Genomic DNA, 16,658 nt, shown 5'->3' with positions numbered 1-16,658 from the left:
TTGTCCTGAGGGTTGTCCACATGGATGTTAAAATCCCCAACAATAATTACACAGTCGAAATCAACACAGATCACAGACAGCAGTTCACTGAGGTCATTAAAAAAGTCTGTGCAGTATTTGGGAGGCCTGTAAACATTAAGAAACACAACTTTGGATGGGGCCTTCAGCTGTAAAGCCACATATTCAAAAGACTGAAAACTTCCAGGAGATAGCTGCTTACATTGAAATGATTCATTAAATAAGACAGCAACCCCTCCTCCTCTCCTGCTCACCCTGGCCTCACTGATAAAACTGTAGTTAGGAGGGGTCGTCTCGATGAGAACAGCTCCACTGTTACTTTGGTCCAACCAAGTTTCAGTTAAAAACATAAAATCAAGGCTGTGCTCAGTGATTAAATCATTAATTAAAAATGTTTTCCCAGCTAAAGATCTAACGTTTAATAAAGCCAACTTAAGTGTTTTAGAGGCATTACTTGTCCCCTCGTGTTTGGGAGCAGTCTGTGGCACACAAGGTATGTTTACTATGTTTAAAGATCTTTTAGAGTGCACCTCTCTGTGTTTTGACCAGGCCACATGTCTCCTTCTGTCACCTAAAAGTACAGAGATTTTAAAACCTTCTAGTAAACAGGGTCCCAGCTTCTCCTGGGAAAAGTCACCACTGCCATAATCCTCGCAGCCCGGACCCTTCACACATCAGACTGCGGAGACAGGGCATGAAGGTGGTAAGGAGGAACTAAGGGGGGCGAGGCTGGGCAATGTGACTTCGATTGCTCTGTTGAGGGTGGGGCTCGATGGCGAACCTTTGGCCGCTCTGGTGGGGGGTTTATGGGGGACAAAAAGGGATTGGGCCGGGGGGTAGATCTGAGCCCAGCATTGACCCGCTCCATCATCTCCTCAGTGAATTTCAGGTGTGGGGAGGAGGGAGAAAGGGAGGGGGAGGAGGGTGATGGCCTGTCAGGGGTTTGGGGGACTGGGGAAGATCGTGGTCCCTGGTCCTGGTCGTTGGTGTTGTTGAGAGAGTTGGAGGCAAATAGGGACCCCTCTTCTTGCCTCAGATGTCTCTCCTTTCTGAGGCTTTTCCCAGGTGGGGGCAAATGGAGCTCCTCCTCAAGGTTTCTGCTGGGCTTTGTCTGTTCTTGGAGTACTGTTTGTTCCTCTTTATGAGATAACTCCTCGTTTATCTCAGCCTTGGCACCAAGCACAGATGGATGACGTATGGAATAAAACAAGCTGGAGGTGAACAGTTTCACCCCTGACTTGTTAAAATTAAATCCATTTGCTTTAAACAGATGCCTGCGTTCCCAAAAAATATTAAAGTTGTTGATAAAATGCACCGAGTGGTCAGTACATGCTGATATAAGCCACTTATTCAGTGTAAACAACCTGCTGAATCTCTCGTCTCCTCCTCTGACCGGCGGTACAGGTCCACTGATGAATACAGCTGCATTCAGAGAGTTTACAGTATTTAGTAATCCAGTAAAGTCCCGTTTCAGAACCTCCGACTGTTGTTTGGACACATCGTTTGACCCTGTATGCAGAACAATGTTTGTCACAGTTGGATATTCATCTGCAATTTGAAGAATTCTCTCCTTCAGGTTGTTGACCATATCGTTAGGAAAGCAGAGGACTTTAGTGTTCTTACCGCACATCCTTTGTACATCCTTTACGGCAGAGTCACCCACAATCAGAGTTTCAGGCCTAGCCTTTAGCTTTCCCTGTGGTCTTTTACTTTTCAACAGATTTTCAGACCTTGCTTCGCTGCTTTTAGATGGATGGTTGTCCGATATAGATCCAGGGTCCTATGATAGTGGAGCAAATCTGTTGTGCAGTTTCACATTCAGTTGTTTTGGAGGTTTGTTGTTAACCTTCCTATTCACGGTTGTCCAGTCCTGTTTCCTCTCGTATACAGGGGTAGAAGAGCTTCTCTGTCTCGTCGGAAGTGAAGGCCAGTCGGTTTCAGAGATTTCAGCTCGCTGTGCTCTGCCCGTGATACGTCCTCCCCCTTCCAGGAGACATGATTTATGTCTTGGTTTTGCACCAAGACAGTCCAAGGGGGATTATCACTTGAGGATTTATAATAATGCACAGAGTCTACTTTCTTGGTCATGTTATCTGTGCTCCTTAGCTGTGTACTAGCTTGCTCATCGCCATTGTTTTGAATCAAAGGCAAGGTTGTTTCATTTCCACACAGTCCATTTACCTCCACGTTTACTTCTAAGCGATGAATTTTTGTCTCCAGTACTGCAATCTTCTGCAGGAGGCTGTGGTAGTCATCTGTGGAGAGGGAAGGCATCTTGTTGCTAGTTAGCCTAGCGGCTAGCACCTTTCCAGGCTATTGAGGCTGTTCGGTGCCCAGATGCTGTAATCAGGCTTAAGCTGTGTCTAGGCCACAGACACACGGAGCGCTGAGGATAAGGTAACTATAAAAATGTTGCTGTTTCTGTTAAGAACACTTTAGTCCTAATGATCTATAAGTGTCCAGAAGCTATCGCAGGTAAGCTCATACGGAAAAAAGGGAAAAAATGAGCATAAAAATCAATAAAAGAAGAAAGCATTTAAGGAGCAAAGAGATGAAGCGTCCACACTCGCAAAAGGGGAGGAGTCTAAGGCTAGACCCCCTATGCTAAGCAAGCCTACTGCAGACATGAGCGAGACAGATAAATATGAAGGCATGCCGGCTCGGACGTCGCCCGGATCAACAAGGTCCGCGTCAGGTGTTGAGGAACCAGGGCACCCTGACGACAAGTGGGCTACTGGAACAAGAAGGCATCGGTGGGCAAGAGACGAAAACAGGGCGTTGTTGGAATGCTACTACGCAAGTAACCCCGGCGGAAGGGACTACATGAATAGGATGAGGGACCTATGGATTCTTCGATACCCAACATCCACAATGACGGCGAAATAACTAGTAGCTCAGTGTTCCAACATTCGAAAGAAGGGACTGCTCTCACAGCTAGAGATTGACGAGGTACAACACAAATGCTACGGCAAGGAGGAGTCAGGACGCCAGGTCAGGGGAGAGATATCATCACCCCCACGCGAGATTGGGTACATAGCCCCAAGTGCGATAGGAGAAGGATCGTTGAGTGCGAGAGGAACTGACCTGAAAAATAGGATCATGGCCAAGCTTGAAACCTGGATCCCCCGTAGCCGGTTACCAAGATTACGTGAAGTACCCTCAGAAGGTCTGCTAGATGATGTTAATGCAGCACTACGGACAATACCTACAACCACGATTACCGACACTAACAAGCTGATCTACAATACGGCAGCAGTGATCAGTGAGATGCTTGGCTACAAGTTGAACAGCCACAAGGGGCAGTACCCTCCATGGAGAAGGAGGCTAGAGGGCAAGATCAAAGTAGCACGGAGGGAGGTTAGCCAACTAACGGAGTTGCAGAAAGGTGCGACAAAGAAGGTGCATAAGAAATACAGCAAGCTGTCCATACCTGAGGCCTTGGAAACTGCCAAGCAAAGACTCACAGCCTTGGCCAGCCGCTTGAGGAGGTACACCAGAGAGATAGAAGGCAGGAGAATAAACCAGCTGTTCTCCACAGAACCAGCAAAGGTGTACTCTCAGTGACAAGGGAACAATAAGAGAACAGCACCACCAAGGCTGGAGACGGAGCAATACTGGAAGAGCATATGGGAGAAGGACGCAACCCATAACGGTAATGCTCAGTGGCTAGTGGATCTGACGGCAGACCACAGCGACCTCCCTGAACAGGGTCCAGTAACCATCACAGTGGCAGATATCCAAGTAAGGGTCTCCAGTATGAAGAGTTGGACAGCACCAGGGCCCGACATGGTTCACGCCTACTGGCTAAAGAAGCTGACTGCACTCCACGAGCGTCTGGCAGCACAAATGAACCAGCTGCTAGTTAACGAGAGACACCCGGAATGGCTAACCGAAGGTCGGACGGTCCTGATCCCCAAGGACCCCAAGAAGGGACCGGTCCCCTCCAACTACCGACCAATAACCTGCCTCAGTACTACATGGAAGCTCCTGTCAGGCATCATATCGGCTAAGATGAACAGGCACATGGGTCAATACATGAGCGGGACACAGAAAGGAATTGGCAAGAATACCAGAGGCGCAAAACACCAGCTACTGGTAGACAGAACAGTCAGCCGAGACTGCAAGACCAGACTGACCAACCTGTGCACTGCCTGGATTGATTACAAGAAGGCCTATGACTCAATGCCCCACAGCTGGATACTGGAATGCCTAGAATTGTACAAGATCAATGGGACCCTAAGAGCCTTCATCAGGAACTCAATGGGGATGTGAAGTACAACACTAGAGGCCAACTCCAAACCCATAGCACAAGTCACCATCAAGTGCGGGATCTACCAAGGAGATGCTCTGTCCCCACTGCTGTTCTGCATAGGCCTGAACCCTCTCAGTGAGATCATTAACAAGTGTTAAGGTTCAAAATTGAGGAAGGAGAGTACAAACCACCATGGTCCAGAAGATCTTGGTCAAACAATGATTTTAATGAATACACACGTGTGGGAAGCCAACTCTGTACGCAGACAGCAATTGATCTTTGACTTAATCAAAGCATACACAGATTTTTATAGCATCAGGGTTTGAATTAATGACGCCCCTTCGTACGTCACAGATACATTTTATACATAAATCAGATCAAAACCATAATGACATTTAACACAGTTCAAAAGAACATCATCTTCTATTTTCATGGCCGGTATTTCCGGTCAACCTTTCAGTTCTTGTCTTGAAGTGAATTGTTCCTCTTTCTTGCCGAGACAACAAGGAACGGTTCCTCGTTTACAGAGACACTTTCGCAGTTACAACCAGACATGACTAACCTCTCACCTATAAATAAATCTAACTAATGTGTGTGTGTATGTGTTGACCTCACTCAGCCTCTATGTCACCTCTCGCCTACTAACTGTCTGTGTCTCGTCCTTAAATGCTCTCTCAATTCACCTGTTGCACTTCTGACCTTTCACCAGAACAGAGGCTCATCCTTAGGTACAATGACCTAACTGAAACTACATGTCCTATGTTGAATAAATGTTTTAATCAAGAACCTCTAATGAAAACTTAATAAAAGAATATAAAAGTATAACAGAATCTTTTGAATAACCTAGTAATTCAAATAGCCTCGTCTACCCTGCTCCTCAGAATAACTTAGACTCTGCTTTCACTTCTGCAAACTCTCTGCAAGCCTGCAGTTTCCTGTCAGCCTGTGACTTTAGTCTTTCTGAAAGACACACACACTGTTTAAACCTCTGAATGCAATATCAATGCTGCAGATTATATTCTTAATGCAATAGTAATGATGATGATTATTTACCAATAGCAGTAAAATAATTTCCCTGCTCCACACTCCCTCTCTCGACCTCTGGAACACCACAGGTCGCTCTGACCCTCTCTAGCCGTCCTCTGGCTCAGCAAATCAGACAACCTCATGTCATCTAATTGGTCCAGTAATAAACACCAGCTCCCATTCGAGAACACTCCATGTGTAAGCTTAGGTTTTCTCGGTCCCTCTCTTGTGGTCCATCAGGCCTCGGGCCTCCAGGATCCTCACCCCCTGTGGTCGCCGAGATCTTCTGCAAAGGAAACAAAACACCTTTTCCTGCACCTCCCTAACTTATCCTATTTGGGACTCTGTAATCAAAAGCCTTATCCTAATTATGTTCTTAACTTATTGACTTGTATTTATATATATTCTTCAGCGTTACTCATCATTTTAAAAATCTTTAAGCGCTGCTTTCACGTCCGGTTGCTTGCTCTATTTTCCCTTATCTGATCATCAACATCCTGTACACAAACTGTCGCTGCTGCAAGTTCCTCCACTCTAATCTAAAGTCACCTTTTTAACAAGAAAATCATTATAAGTGCCTATTCTACTAAAAGCTCCAAAAGAAAACAACCACTGTAATCAATTAAGTTTAAGAATATAAGCATTTACTCCTGCATAAATTTCATCATAGCTAAATGCTGCCTTGAAACAACTCCTGTGTGTTAACACTAACTTCATTTTAAAACCTCACATTTCCTATGTTATAACCTGTTTTTGGTGTAGCCTTTTTATTTCATTTTTCTCCTTTTAATGTAACAATACCTTCTAATTCTAGTTTATCAGACTTAACCAAAACATATGCTTTCCTTCCTCTTTGGTCCTTCTTTAAGTTCAGTTAAAAGCTAAATGAATTTTAGGCCTTTTGCCTGGAATCAATACTGTCATGTGTGTTTCTGGACTCTGTGTCTGTAAGCGTGTGCAATCCTTTAATAACTCATATCATCCTCACAGTAGATTGGCTAATCATAGCGCTAGCCAAAGGCTCGTGACCCTCAAGAGACGAATTGAGCCACAACTCCTTTTAAAGGCACAAAATGCAATATGTATAAAAAAAATCATTTCTACGTATAAGCTCTCCCCTTTATCCTAAAAATAAATCTATGTAATATCTGTATGTGTAAGCCTACATTATAACCACTTCTTCTAGAAACCAAAAAAGAAATCAAACCTATTCTCCTCCTTCAACCCTCACTAGTTTTCCCCAAAGCATATCTTTTTGTCAACGTGTCCCACAATTTCCCTCTAAGATTTGTACACAGCTTTAAAACACCGGCATTGTATCTTCTAAACAGGATTCAGTTCACTTTAATCCTTTAACCTTAACATAAAAATAACAGTTTCAGTTTTACCAGAGTTTCAGTTTTACCATATCCAAATGACCAAAAAACCCCAAAAAGTCCTAAAATGATCCTAAATTATTAAACAATTAAATTATTAAACCCTAAATTCCCCCTTTATTTTGACACATTTCATGTGTCAAAATACTATACAAAACTTAAAATGCTCAGTTGTCCCCACTCATGATCCAGTCACACATTCACTCACATGCAGTCACACCATATTTTTATTTTTTTTTTTTTGCTAATAGTGGAGCTTCCCGCGCAAGTGATCAGATTCTCCACTATCAGCAAAATGAGCTCATTTATTTTTTATTTTCCATAGGAAAATATTTCTTTATGGTTTTGGACTGGATTGACTCGCTACAATCCTTTTTTAGACAGGGACTTACGACCTGATCAGGTCCCCACAGGTAGCTTTCTCCTCAGCCAGTAATCTGGAAAGCCCACCTTATATTTGCTCTTCCCGAGAATTTGTCAGCGCTGTTATTCACTGTTGCAGGCCTGCTTAGAACAAAAATGAGAAAAAATAGAGCTGATTATTAGCTCATGAAAACACAAAACAAAATCACCTGACAGGTTTTCTCTAAGTGCACTGTTACAAAAATAATGGGCCCCCTCTTAGGCCTGTCCATGTTTCCTAAAACTCCCTCTATTAAAACAAAAACAAAAACAACCTGAACCTAACTGACAGAATCAACCCATTACCACAACAACCTCAAAAACCTTAAACACACAAGTATTGCCACCACATAATTTCACCTCCTCAATACACCGAAAGTCTCATTAAAACCACACAATTTGCACACAACAATCACCCCCTTTATGCACTTTAACATACTTAGATTCAACATAAAACATAACCCCCTTACGACAATATATAATCACTAAACTATAAATTTCCTATCCAAATCTGCACTCCTCTTCTGTCTGCTATGCTTCCTCTCCTGAAAGCCTCACTCACACACACACAGGAAGCTTCTTCGCCACCACTCACTCCAGCTAATTTGCATACTGAGTCATATCTCAATGAGTTGCCGTAACAAGAGAAACATATGTTTAAACATTACCACCTTATTGAATTATTTTATTTCTTTCTACAGTGATCACTGGTTTTGCTCACACAGTACCAGGGCACTCTTAAGTCACTCTTTTAAAACTACTTTAATCACTTTTTCTTTGTTCATAACTCACTCCCTTCGTCATATAGCTTCTTTGAGTTATTCCTCAATTTCAAACTCAAATGTATTTTATTAACCATTCACAACAGTCTATCACTCATACAAATAGCAAGCTGTTCTTCATTGCATATGTTTGTGTTCTTAGCCAGGTTTAATCAGTGTCTATGCATTAATCTCCATGAGCTTGTCCTTGTAAGGTTAATGCATTTTCTGCTTGTGTATGTGAATTTGCATATGTTGCTTTTGCAGTGTTTCAGACTCCTGCACAATTCTGCCTTTAAACAGTCAGTTTTCTCCTTCCCAAATTTGCTAACCCAAATTCTGATTTCCCACCTTAAATAACAGCATTCCTTGTCCTCAGCCAGAAGGTAGGGCTCCACTTGCCACACTGAAAAAAATGCAATAGGGTGGTTGTTGAATTTGCATAGAATTACTTCATATAGCCAGCATGACTAATTTAAATTTCACATCTAAACATATTTTTGTCTTTTAATTTTCACATATTCTTTAAGAATATTCATTCTTTTAGAACAAATCATGTTGAAAAGAAACAAGTTAGTCGTGTTTTATCCTCAAGCTCCGCCCCCTGGAAAGGAAAAATCGGCTGCACTGTCCGCCATTTTTGTCTCTCGCTTTGGAAAATCTACTACCATCTGGAGTTTTACACTTGAAGGTAAATAAGATTTTAAAGCTAACACACCAGTGAGAAAGAGTGTAGACCCTTTATATATGTGGACTTTTACTGGGGTGTTGTTATTTTACAGGTATGTGGGCTGTTTATCGAAAACCACGAAAGGCTAATGTTAGGCTCCAGTTAGCTAATGGTAACCGAAATTATGCGATAAGCAAATTAGTAATTAACATATATAATGTGAGTTAATATTGTTTGTATATTCTTTCAGTCTAAATTAACAGACTATTACAAACTTGCATCGGTGTCTGTAGTAAGTGGTGGTACCTGCAGGGTCTTAACCATTAAACAAGCTAATGTAGGGCTGGGATATGACTAGTTTGTTGAAACATGTCTGCTGCCAATGTGACTGCTCACACATGGTAACATTACCAGCACATAGCCACAGCCGCTATAAACATGCTGAAAGGTCAATCTAGCTTCTGTAGTCAGCAGCTGGAAGACTCAACACAGACCCAAGCTTCAGTGTAACGGTTATCTAAATGTTGTGTGCCCTGTTTGTAAGCCCAGAAAAAGAAATTAAATAAAATGACGACCTTGAGCTTCAAGCTAATGTAAGCGTAATGCTATAGCATAAAGCGACTAATGCAATGATGAGGTTGTTAAATTAGTAAAAATACAGTAAATATATCCAACATGAATCATTTATATTTTTGGTCTAAACTGTAGTATCAGGTAAATGTTAAGTGGTAGGAACATCCATAACCTCAAATAACGGAACATAAACATAATTAAGTCTCACGCCTTTCACTTGTTTTAGAAGGATGTTCAGTCTTTTAAAACCATTCATATCAAAATAACAGAAAATAGTTATGTTTTCTGTTGAAACCCCCCCCCCCCCCCCCCCCGCCGGGTGTGTTCTGCGAGGGAAAATTCACTGTGGCGGTCCGCCATTTTTTGTCTTCGCTTCGTTTACGTTTGGTGCTGAGCTTTACTTTGTCGAGGTAAACTGAAAACTACATGTTTGAGAGGAAACGAAGAGAACATCCATTAGATGGGGAAGTTTTTCTCATGAATTGCTGTTGAGCAACATAATGGAAAAAACAAGTCATTCCTTAAGTTAACTAACGATAATGCTAGCTTAAGCTGCGAGACAATATTATGTGCATTAGCTTTTTTTCAGTGTGTGCCCAGTCACATTCGCTTGTTTTTTCTCAGTGAATACAGACTAACAAACTTGTGTCCATTTAGTTAACTGGTTGTACCTAAAATGTTTTAGTTAAACAGTTAAATAAGCTAGTTTGCCATGGGGTGGGCTCTGTGTGTGTGTGTGTTGGGGGGGGGGGGGGTGTCTTCACTAAAGTCGGTTTATTTAGGGCATGACACCAAATTGTTTTAACTGATTTATAGAGAGGCTGAGAGGAGGGCTTAAAGAGATAAAAATAATGACAATATAAATATGTTAAATTTATTTTTTCTGTATCGATATATGGTGCTTATGCCTGCTGAAGGGCAGATTGGTGTTGCTTCAGAACAATTCTCTAGCGCTGTTACGTAGAGGTGTTACAGTTAAGGTTTTAATAACATTATTTTATTTACTAGTGAAGATTTGCATATGTTATCTCACATTCTGTAAGGTAAATTTTCTGGAAAGGTCAAATTAACTAATTTAACTAAGTATTAATGAAAGACCTTGATGTGTATATGACAATAATAGATGTAGTTTCTGGGTCATTTGGCAGAACTGCAAAATGGCCAGAAGGAGGCAACTGCTGTGGTTGCAAACAGGCTTTGGGTGGTATGGAAGTAAGGGCAACTATGGAACTGCTCAGCAACATGGGACCCATAGCTAATAAATAGTAATATGACATAAAATAACACCTTTGTGTGGATGTAACCTTGTGAGATTTGAGATTTTGACAGCATTTTTATGTGACAACTTCTCTTTTTAGATAAATGCAGAGTTTAAGCGCATTACCACCATGCCACTGCAGTCCAGATTACTCTCGCAGATAGATGTGCTATCTGACAAACTAATAAAGGTCTTCAAAAGGCGAGGAGGACAAATAGGAAGAAGACTTCAGAACATTCTGGAGCCCACGGCCCAGGTAAGAAAAAAATTAATTTGTGTATACACTTTAGGGAAAATAATAATTTTAACAAAAGGCTGCTTGTCACTCTATGCCAGGAGTATGTTGAAAATCACCTGGGATCTTCACAATTTACCATGGGTGCGTTTTTTTTCTTTTTTTTTTTCTTTTTCTTTTACCTGCATTAGAACTATGTGTGGAGTTCATAGTTGAACACCTCTCTATGCTCTGACAGTATTCTGCTTCTTTGCATGGAGATTTCACTTCATGCATTACCTTTTTAAGCATTCTGAGGACTCAAATCACATGCTGTAATGAATCCGTTTTTTGTTCACCTAATGTGTTAATGTTAACATTTTTTGGAATAGTGAAACAGATTAAAATAAGATTTGGTGTATAATGTTCTTTGACCAGTGTTCTGTTTAATTAAATTTTGGAATTCTGCATTTTCTAGGCCAAAGATGAAGCCATTATCCAACGATCTAATAAGGAAACAACCATGGGAATTTACATCATAAAGTCAAGAGATGGCAATGGCAGCCTTGAGGACATCGGGATAGTCCTTGAAGGCCAGAGAGTCTGGCAGGATTTGGATAACTATACCCTAGCAGCTGCAATGCTGTTTGGACTAATGTACACTTTGAACCTCACCTACCCACTGAAAAAGTATACCTTTGAGGTATTATAGAAACTGGTTATGGAGCTCAAAAGGAACAGCCTTTCAAAGAAGGCCCAGGTTTTCAGGACCAGACTGTACGATTGAACAGTTTTCCAGTTATGATGTGGGAACAACAACATGTTTACCTCTTCGAATATGTACCATCCTTTCTTTTAAGCCAGCACTGGTAAAGTTGCAGGACATAGTGAAACTTATTTATCTGGCACTTTTCAACTTGGGGCCTTTATTACTGCAGTTTTCACTTTTCAAGCCATGGCTCTTTTAAAAAAAAAAAAATCAAACTTTGAATGTCCATTTTTCTCAATGGAAATGGTGCCTTGCACCAATTTCACCAGTTTGCAATTTTTTTCCCAAGGTGCACCACTACAAACAGATTGCATCGTCTAGTATTAGTGATTGTGATGTTTAGTGAAAGAAGCAAGCCAATACTAATCAGTTTAGGTCTCTTGGTTGTGTGCCTGTGGGTTATAATGTTATTTTAAGTCTCTTCTTTGTGTCATTTTAATAATTACACCCCTGTTGCCATATTACCTTATGGCTCTTACACTTAAAAAAACTATTTTTTACATAAGCGCGATGTCATAAGGCCCCACAATGTTGAATTCAGGTTACAGCAGATAACTTTGAGGAATGTTGTGGAATGTTTTTCAAGAGATGCATTGTACAAATATGACTCATGTATATTTTGGAAGCCTGAATTGAAAGTCCATTGTTACAACTGTGTAGTATTTTCAAAAATACAGGTCATTGTTCAAAAATGTTTTGCTTATGTCTTTGATTGAAGAAAAAGTGTACAGTACATACAGTAAGATCAGCCTTAATTTAGTTTTATTTATTGAACACTCAATTATATATTAGATTATATATTATATATTAGAAATTTGTTATAAAATAAAATAAGCTTACCATAAAATAATCTTGTCAATATAACATATAGTAGTCCAATACAATTAACACAAAAAGTTCATGTCTGATAAACAAGTGGTTTCTATAAATATTTGACCAGAATGAAAAACATAACAACAACATAAAAAAGTCATGTTCGTGTTACCAGAAAAATGTGTGCAGGTATAACATAAAAAACTAAGGTTAACCAAACATAACTTAATTTCGTGCAACCGATTACAATAATTTTTTTATGTTTATCCCACTGATTATTTTTTTCAGTGCACTTTCCCCCTCTGCCTCAGCCCAGCGGCTTTACCCTTGAGGTCCCGTCTTCTTCACTTCATCTCACCAGTGAGTCTGAGCTCACAGGGACTGAGGCCGAGTAATCGTGACTGTGCCTGCCTTAGGTTGTCCCAGGGTTTCGAGGTGGGATCTTACCCGTCATGGGCTATCCAGCCTTCCATACTCGCCTGATACGGGGGCCAAGTGGGCAGGGGTGCTATGAGGGGAGGGGACACACTGACTCTGGAAATTAAAGGAGTGTAAGCTGCTTCCTTCATTGCATCTTATATTAAACTATCTCACTTCTGATTCTTTCCTAGAATAATTTCACATATGGCACTTTGTGTATGTGTGTTTTCTATTCATTAATGTAATTGTCAGTTATTTTCTCTCTTTATTTTACTTTTTTTATCTGTTTGTTTGTGTCTTCAGCATGCTCAGCCGAGCTCTTTCAGACTTCAGGAATCGTCTCACACACACACCCAATCACTCAAAACCTACTACTCACCGCATTCACACACTTAAACTGTGACAGGAGTTCAGGAATATACTCAAAATACGCTTTCCTAAGAGTATTTTAGACATGCCTTTCATAATCAGAAAGAGCAAGTAAAAAACAAACAAACAAAAAACAATTGAAACCTCCATTAATTCTCACAGCACACACAAGAAATTGAAAAAATAAAACACACCAGCAACTATTGCTGGAGAGAAGTTACTACTGAAAGTAATATGTTAGTCTTAAGTATATACAGTGCACTCAATATATTTATATATCTACATCCAAACTCAGTCAATTACTATACATCCACTACGGCAACTCAAAACTTTTTATAGTCCTCTAATAAACATAAATGGCATCTTAAACACACACTCAACAATGTTTGCAGCAGTATTTGTAAAACCAACTGTGGTTTAAACAGTTCACTGCTTACTAATTTGCATTCTCACACTCACACACACTCCGTCTAAAAATAGCTCCAGCATTGCCTCAGACTCCTTTCACACAGAGATCTCTTATTTTATATTACAAAGACGTCTTATATTACAACTGCACAGATTTTAGGCCTTTTAACACCTACCGAATTTTGACAAATTTAAGTTAACGGTCCAACCGATAAAGTCCAACTTTTTTGTAATCAATTAACCAGTATCAGACTCTAACTGTTTCTGGCCTCATCTCTAAAATCCCTAACTCAATTTAAAAGCGTCAACCAACCCAAACTTTGCCTGAAGCTCTATTTTTGGCGTTTCACAGCCAAGGCTTTCCCCGAAGTTTTAAGTTAAAGTTACACGCCCGAAGTCCAACTTCTGCTGGCCAAAAAAGCGCAGACTACCGTTCCAAACGGTAAGGAGACTTTAACTCCTAGCTTAATTCCAGGATGCCCTGTACCCCACAGTTAAGCCACACTGAACTATCCCTCTTCGCCGAGAGGTCAATGTCGCGCGTCCACGACAAGGAGGGAGCGTAACCTCCGGGCTCTGCGCTTCCTAGCAGTCCAACTGCCGTCCTATAATATTTTATAACACTTTAAAACAACAGTTAACCCCCCAAAACAAGGGTATGACTAAGGCAGGTGCAACCTAGTGGTCAATGGAGACTCTAACTCACAAAATGACCACTCCGGTCCACTCTTATGACCAAATTTGGACTCTAACCAACAAAATAACCAATTCCCTACCAAACTACTTGAGACTCTAACTCAATTTCTTTGGGACTTCAACCCAGTATTTAAACTTTTCTTAGCAGACTCTTAACTGCTTCAACTCGTGAGATTTTCATCAAAATCAAAACAGACATTTACCGGCAACTTTTACTGAATAGACATTTAATTTTATCATCCAATTCAGCACACTTCGGATAAAATCAACAGGCCTGTGCCTACCTCTTTTTTAAAGGCGCCTGTCCCCTCAGTTTGGTTGCCGGGTCACGCCTGCCTGTCTGACCACAACGGACCACCGAATTTCACCATCTACACCTCCCTCCTCAACCACCGGACGAAGCCCCCAAAATGTTAAGGTTCAAAATTGAGGAAGGAGAGTACAAACCACCATGGTCCAGAAGATCTTGGTCAAACAATGATTTTAATGAATACACACGTGTGGGAAGCCAACTCTGTACGCAGACAGCAATTGATCTTCGACTTAATCAAAGCATACACAGATTTTTATAGCATCAGGGTTTGAATTAATGACGCCCCTTCGTACGTCACAGATACATTTTATACATAAATCAGATCAAAACCATAATGACATTTAACACAGTTCAAAAGAACATCATCTTCTATTTTCATGGCCGGTATTTCCGGTCAACCTTTCAGTTCTTGTCTTGAAGTGAATTGTTCCTCTTTCTTGCCGAGACAACAAGGAACGGTTCCTCGTTTACAGAGACACTTTCGCAGTTACAACCAGACATGACTAACCTCTCACCTATAAATAAATCTAACTAATGTGTGTGTGTATGTGTTGACCTCACTCAGCCTCTATGTCACCTCTCGCCTACTAACTGTCTGTGTCTCGTCCTTAAATGCTCTCTCAATTCACCTGTTGCACTTCTGACCTTTCACCAGAACAGAGGCTCATCCTTAGGTACAATGACCTAACTGAAACTACATGTCCTATGTTGAATAAATGTTTTAATCAAGAACCTCTAATGAAAACTTAATAAAAGAATATAAAAGTATAACAGAATCTTTTGAATAACCTAGTAATTCAAATAGCCTCGTCTACCCTGCTCCTCAGAATAACTTAGACTCTGCTTTCACTTCTGCAAACTCTCTGCAAGCCTGCAGTTTCCTGTCAGCCTGTGACTTTAGTCTTTCTGAAAGACACACACACTGTTTAAACCTCTGAATGCAATATCAATGCTGCAGATTATATTCTTAATGCAATAGTAATGATGATGATTATTTACCAATAGCAGTAAAATAATTTCCCTGCTCCACACAAGACTGGCTACGGATACCGATTACGGAACGGAGCAGTTGTCAGCCACCTCCTGTACATGGATGACATCAAGCTGTATGCCAAGAGTGAACGAGACATCGATTCACTGATCCACACTACCAGGCTATACAGCAATGACATTGGAATGTCGTTCGGACTGGAGAAGTGTAGTCGGATGGTAACAAAGAGAGGGAAGGTAGTCAGAACTGAGGGGATTGAACTACCAGAAGGCAACATTACAGACATAGAGGACAGTTACAAGTACCTGGGGATCCCGTAGATGAATGGGAACCATGAAGAGGCCGCTAGAAAAGCTGCAACCACCAAGTACCTGCAGAGGGTCAGGCAAGTCCTGAGGAGTCAGCTGAATGGTAAGAACAAGATCCGGGCCATCAACACGTACGCCCTGCCCGTGATCAGGTACCCTGCTGGGGTAATAGGCTGGCCAAAGGAGGAGATAGAAGCCACTGACATAAAGACGAGAAAGCTCCTTACCATGCATGGAGGGTTTCACCCCAAATCCAGCACCCTGAGGCTGTACGCTAAGCGGAAGGAAGGGGGCCGGGGACTGGTGAGTGTCAGCACCACAGTCCAGGATGAGACAACGAACATCCAAGAATACATTGGATGGCCCCAACTGACCGAGTGCTCAGTGAATACCTCAGGCAGCAGAAACCCAAGAAAGAGGAGGGAGACGAGGAACCATCATGGAAGGACAGGCCCCTGCACGGTATGTACCACCGGCAGATAGAGGAGGTGGCTGATATCCAGAAATCCTACCAGTGGCTGGACAAAGCTGGACTGAAAGACAGCACAGAAGCACTAATCATGGCAGCACAAGAACAAGCTCTGAGCACAAGATCCATAGAGGCTGGGGTCTATCACACCAGGCAAGACCCCAGGTGCAGGCTGTGTAAAGATGCCCCAGAGACAATCCAGCACATAACAGCAGGGTGCAAGATGCTAGCAGGCAAGGCATACATGGAACGCCATAACCAAGTGGCCGGCATAGTGTACAGGAACATCTGTGCCGAGTATAACCTGGAAGTCCCGAGGTCAAAATGGGAGATGCCCCCAAGGGTGGTGGAGAATGACCGAGCTAAGATCCTGTGGGACTTCCAGATACCGACGGACAAAATGGTGGTGGCTAACCAACCGGACATAGTGGTGGTAGACAAACAGAGGAAGATGGCCGTAGTGATCGATGTAGCGGTTCCGAATGACAGCAATATCAGGAACACGAAAAGCTGGAGAAATACAAAGGGCTCAGAGAAGAGCTCGAGAGGATG

General features: G+C 41.6%; 2 protein-coding genes across 2 annotated transcripts in view; both read left to right on the top strand.

The window, feature by feature from the left end:
* Nucleotides 1-16,658, top strand: part of LOC147334135 (Fc receptor-like protein 5) — a 37,847-nt gene that overhangs the window by 9,620 nt on the left and 11,569 nt on the right. The window lies entirely within an intron of this gene.
* LOC147334136 (uncharacterized) lies at nucleotides 8,447-11,262 on the top strand. Its single transcript, XM_086286812.1, has 3 exons — nucleotides 8,447-8,526; nucleotides 10,437-10,592; nucleotides 11,029-11,262. The coding sequence occupies exons 2-3, from the start codon at nucleotides 10,467-10,469 to the stop codon at nucleotides 11,260-11,262; spliced, it is 360 nt and encodes a 119-aa protein (XP_086142938.1). The 5' UTR covers nucleotides 8,447-8,526; nucleotides 10,437-10,466.

Source organism: Aulonocara sp. 'chitande type north' Nkhata Bay, linkage group LG3, assembly GCF_057382095.1.
Source record: "Aulonocara sp. 'chitande type north' Nkhata Bay isolate Kocher_YH1m ecotype deep benthic linkage group LG3, A_spYH_male_GT1.1, whole genome shotgun sequence".
In the NCBI taxonomy this organism is placed as follows: domain Eukaryota; kingdom Metazoa; phylum Chordata; class Actinopteri; order Cichliformes; family Cichlidae; genus Aulonocara; species Aulonocara sp. 'chitande type north' Nkhata Bay.
This window is presented reverse-complemented; position numbering and strand designations above follow the sequence as displayed.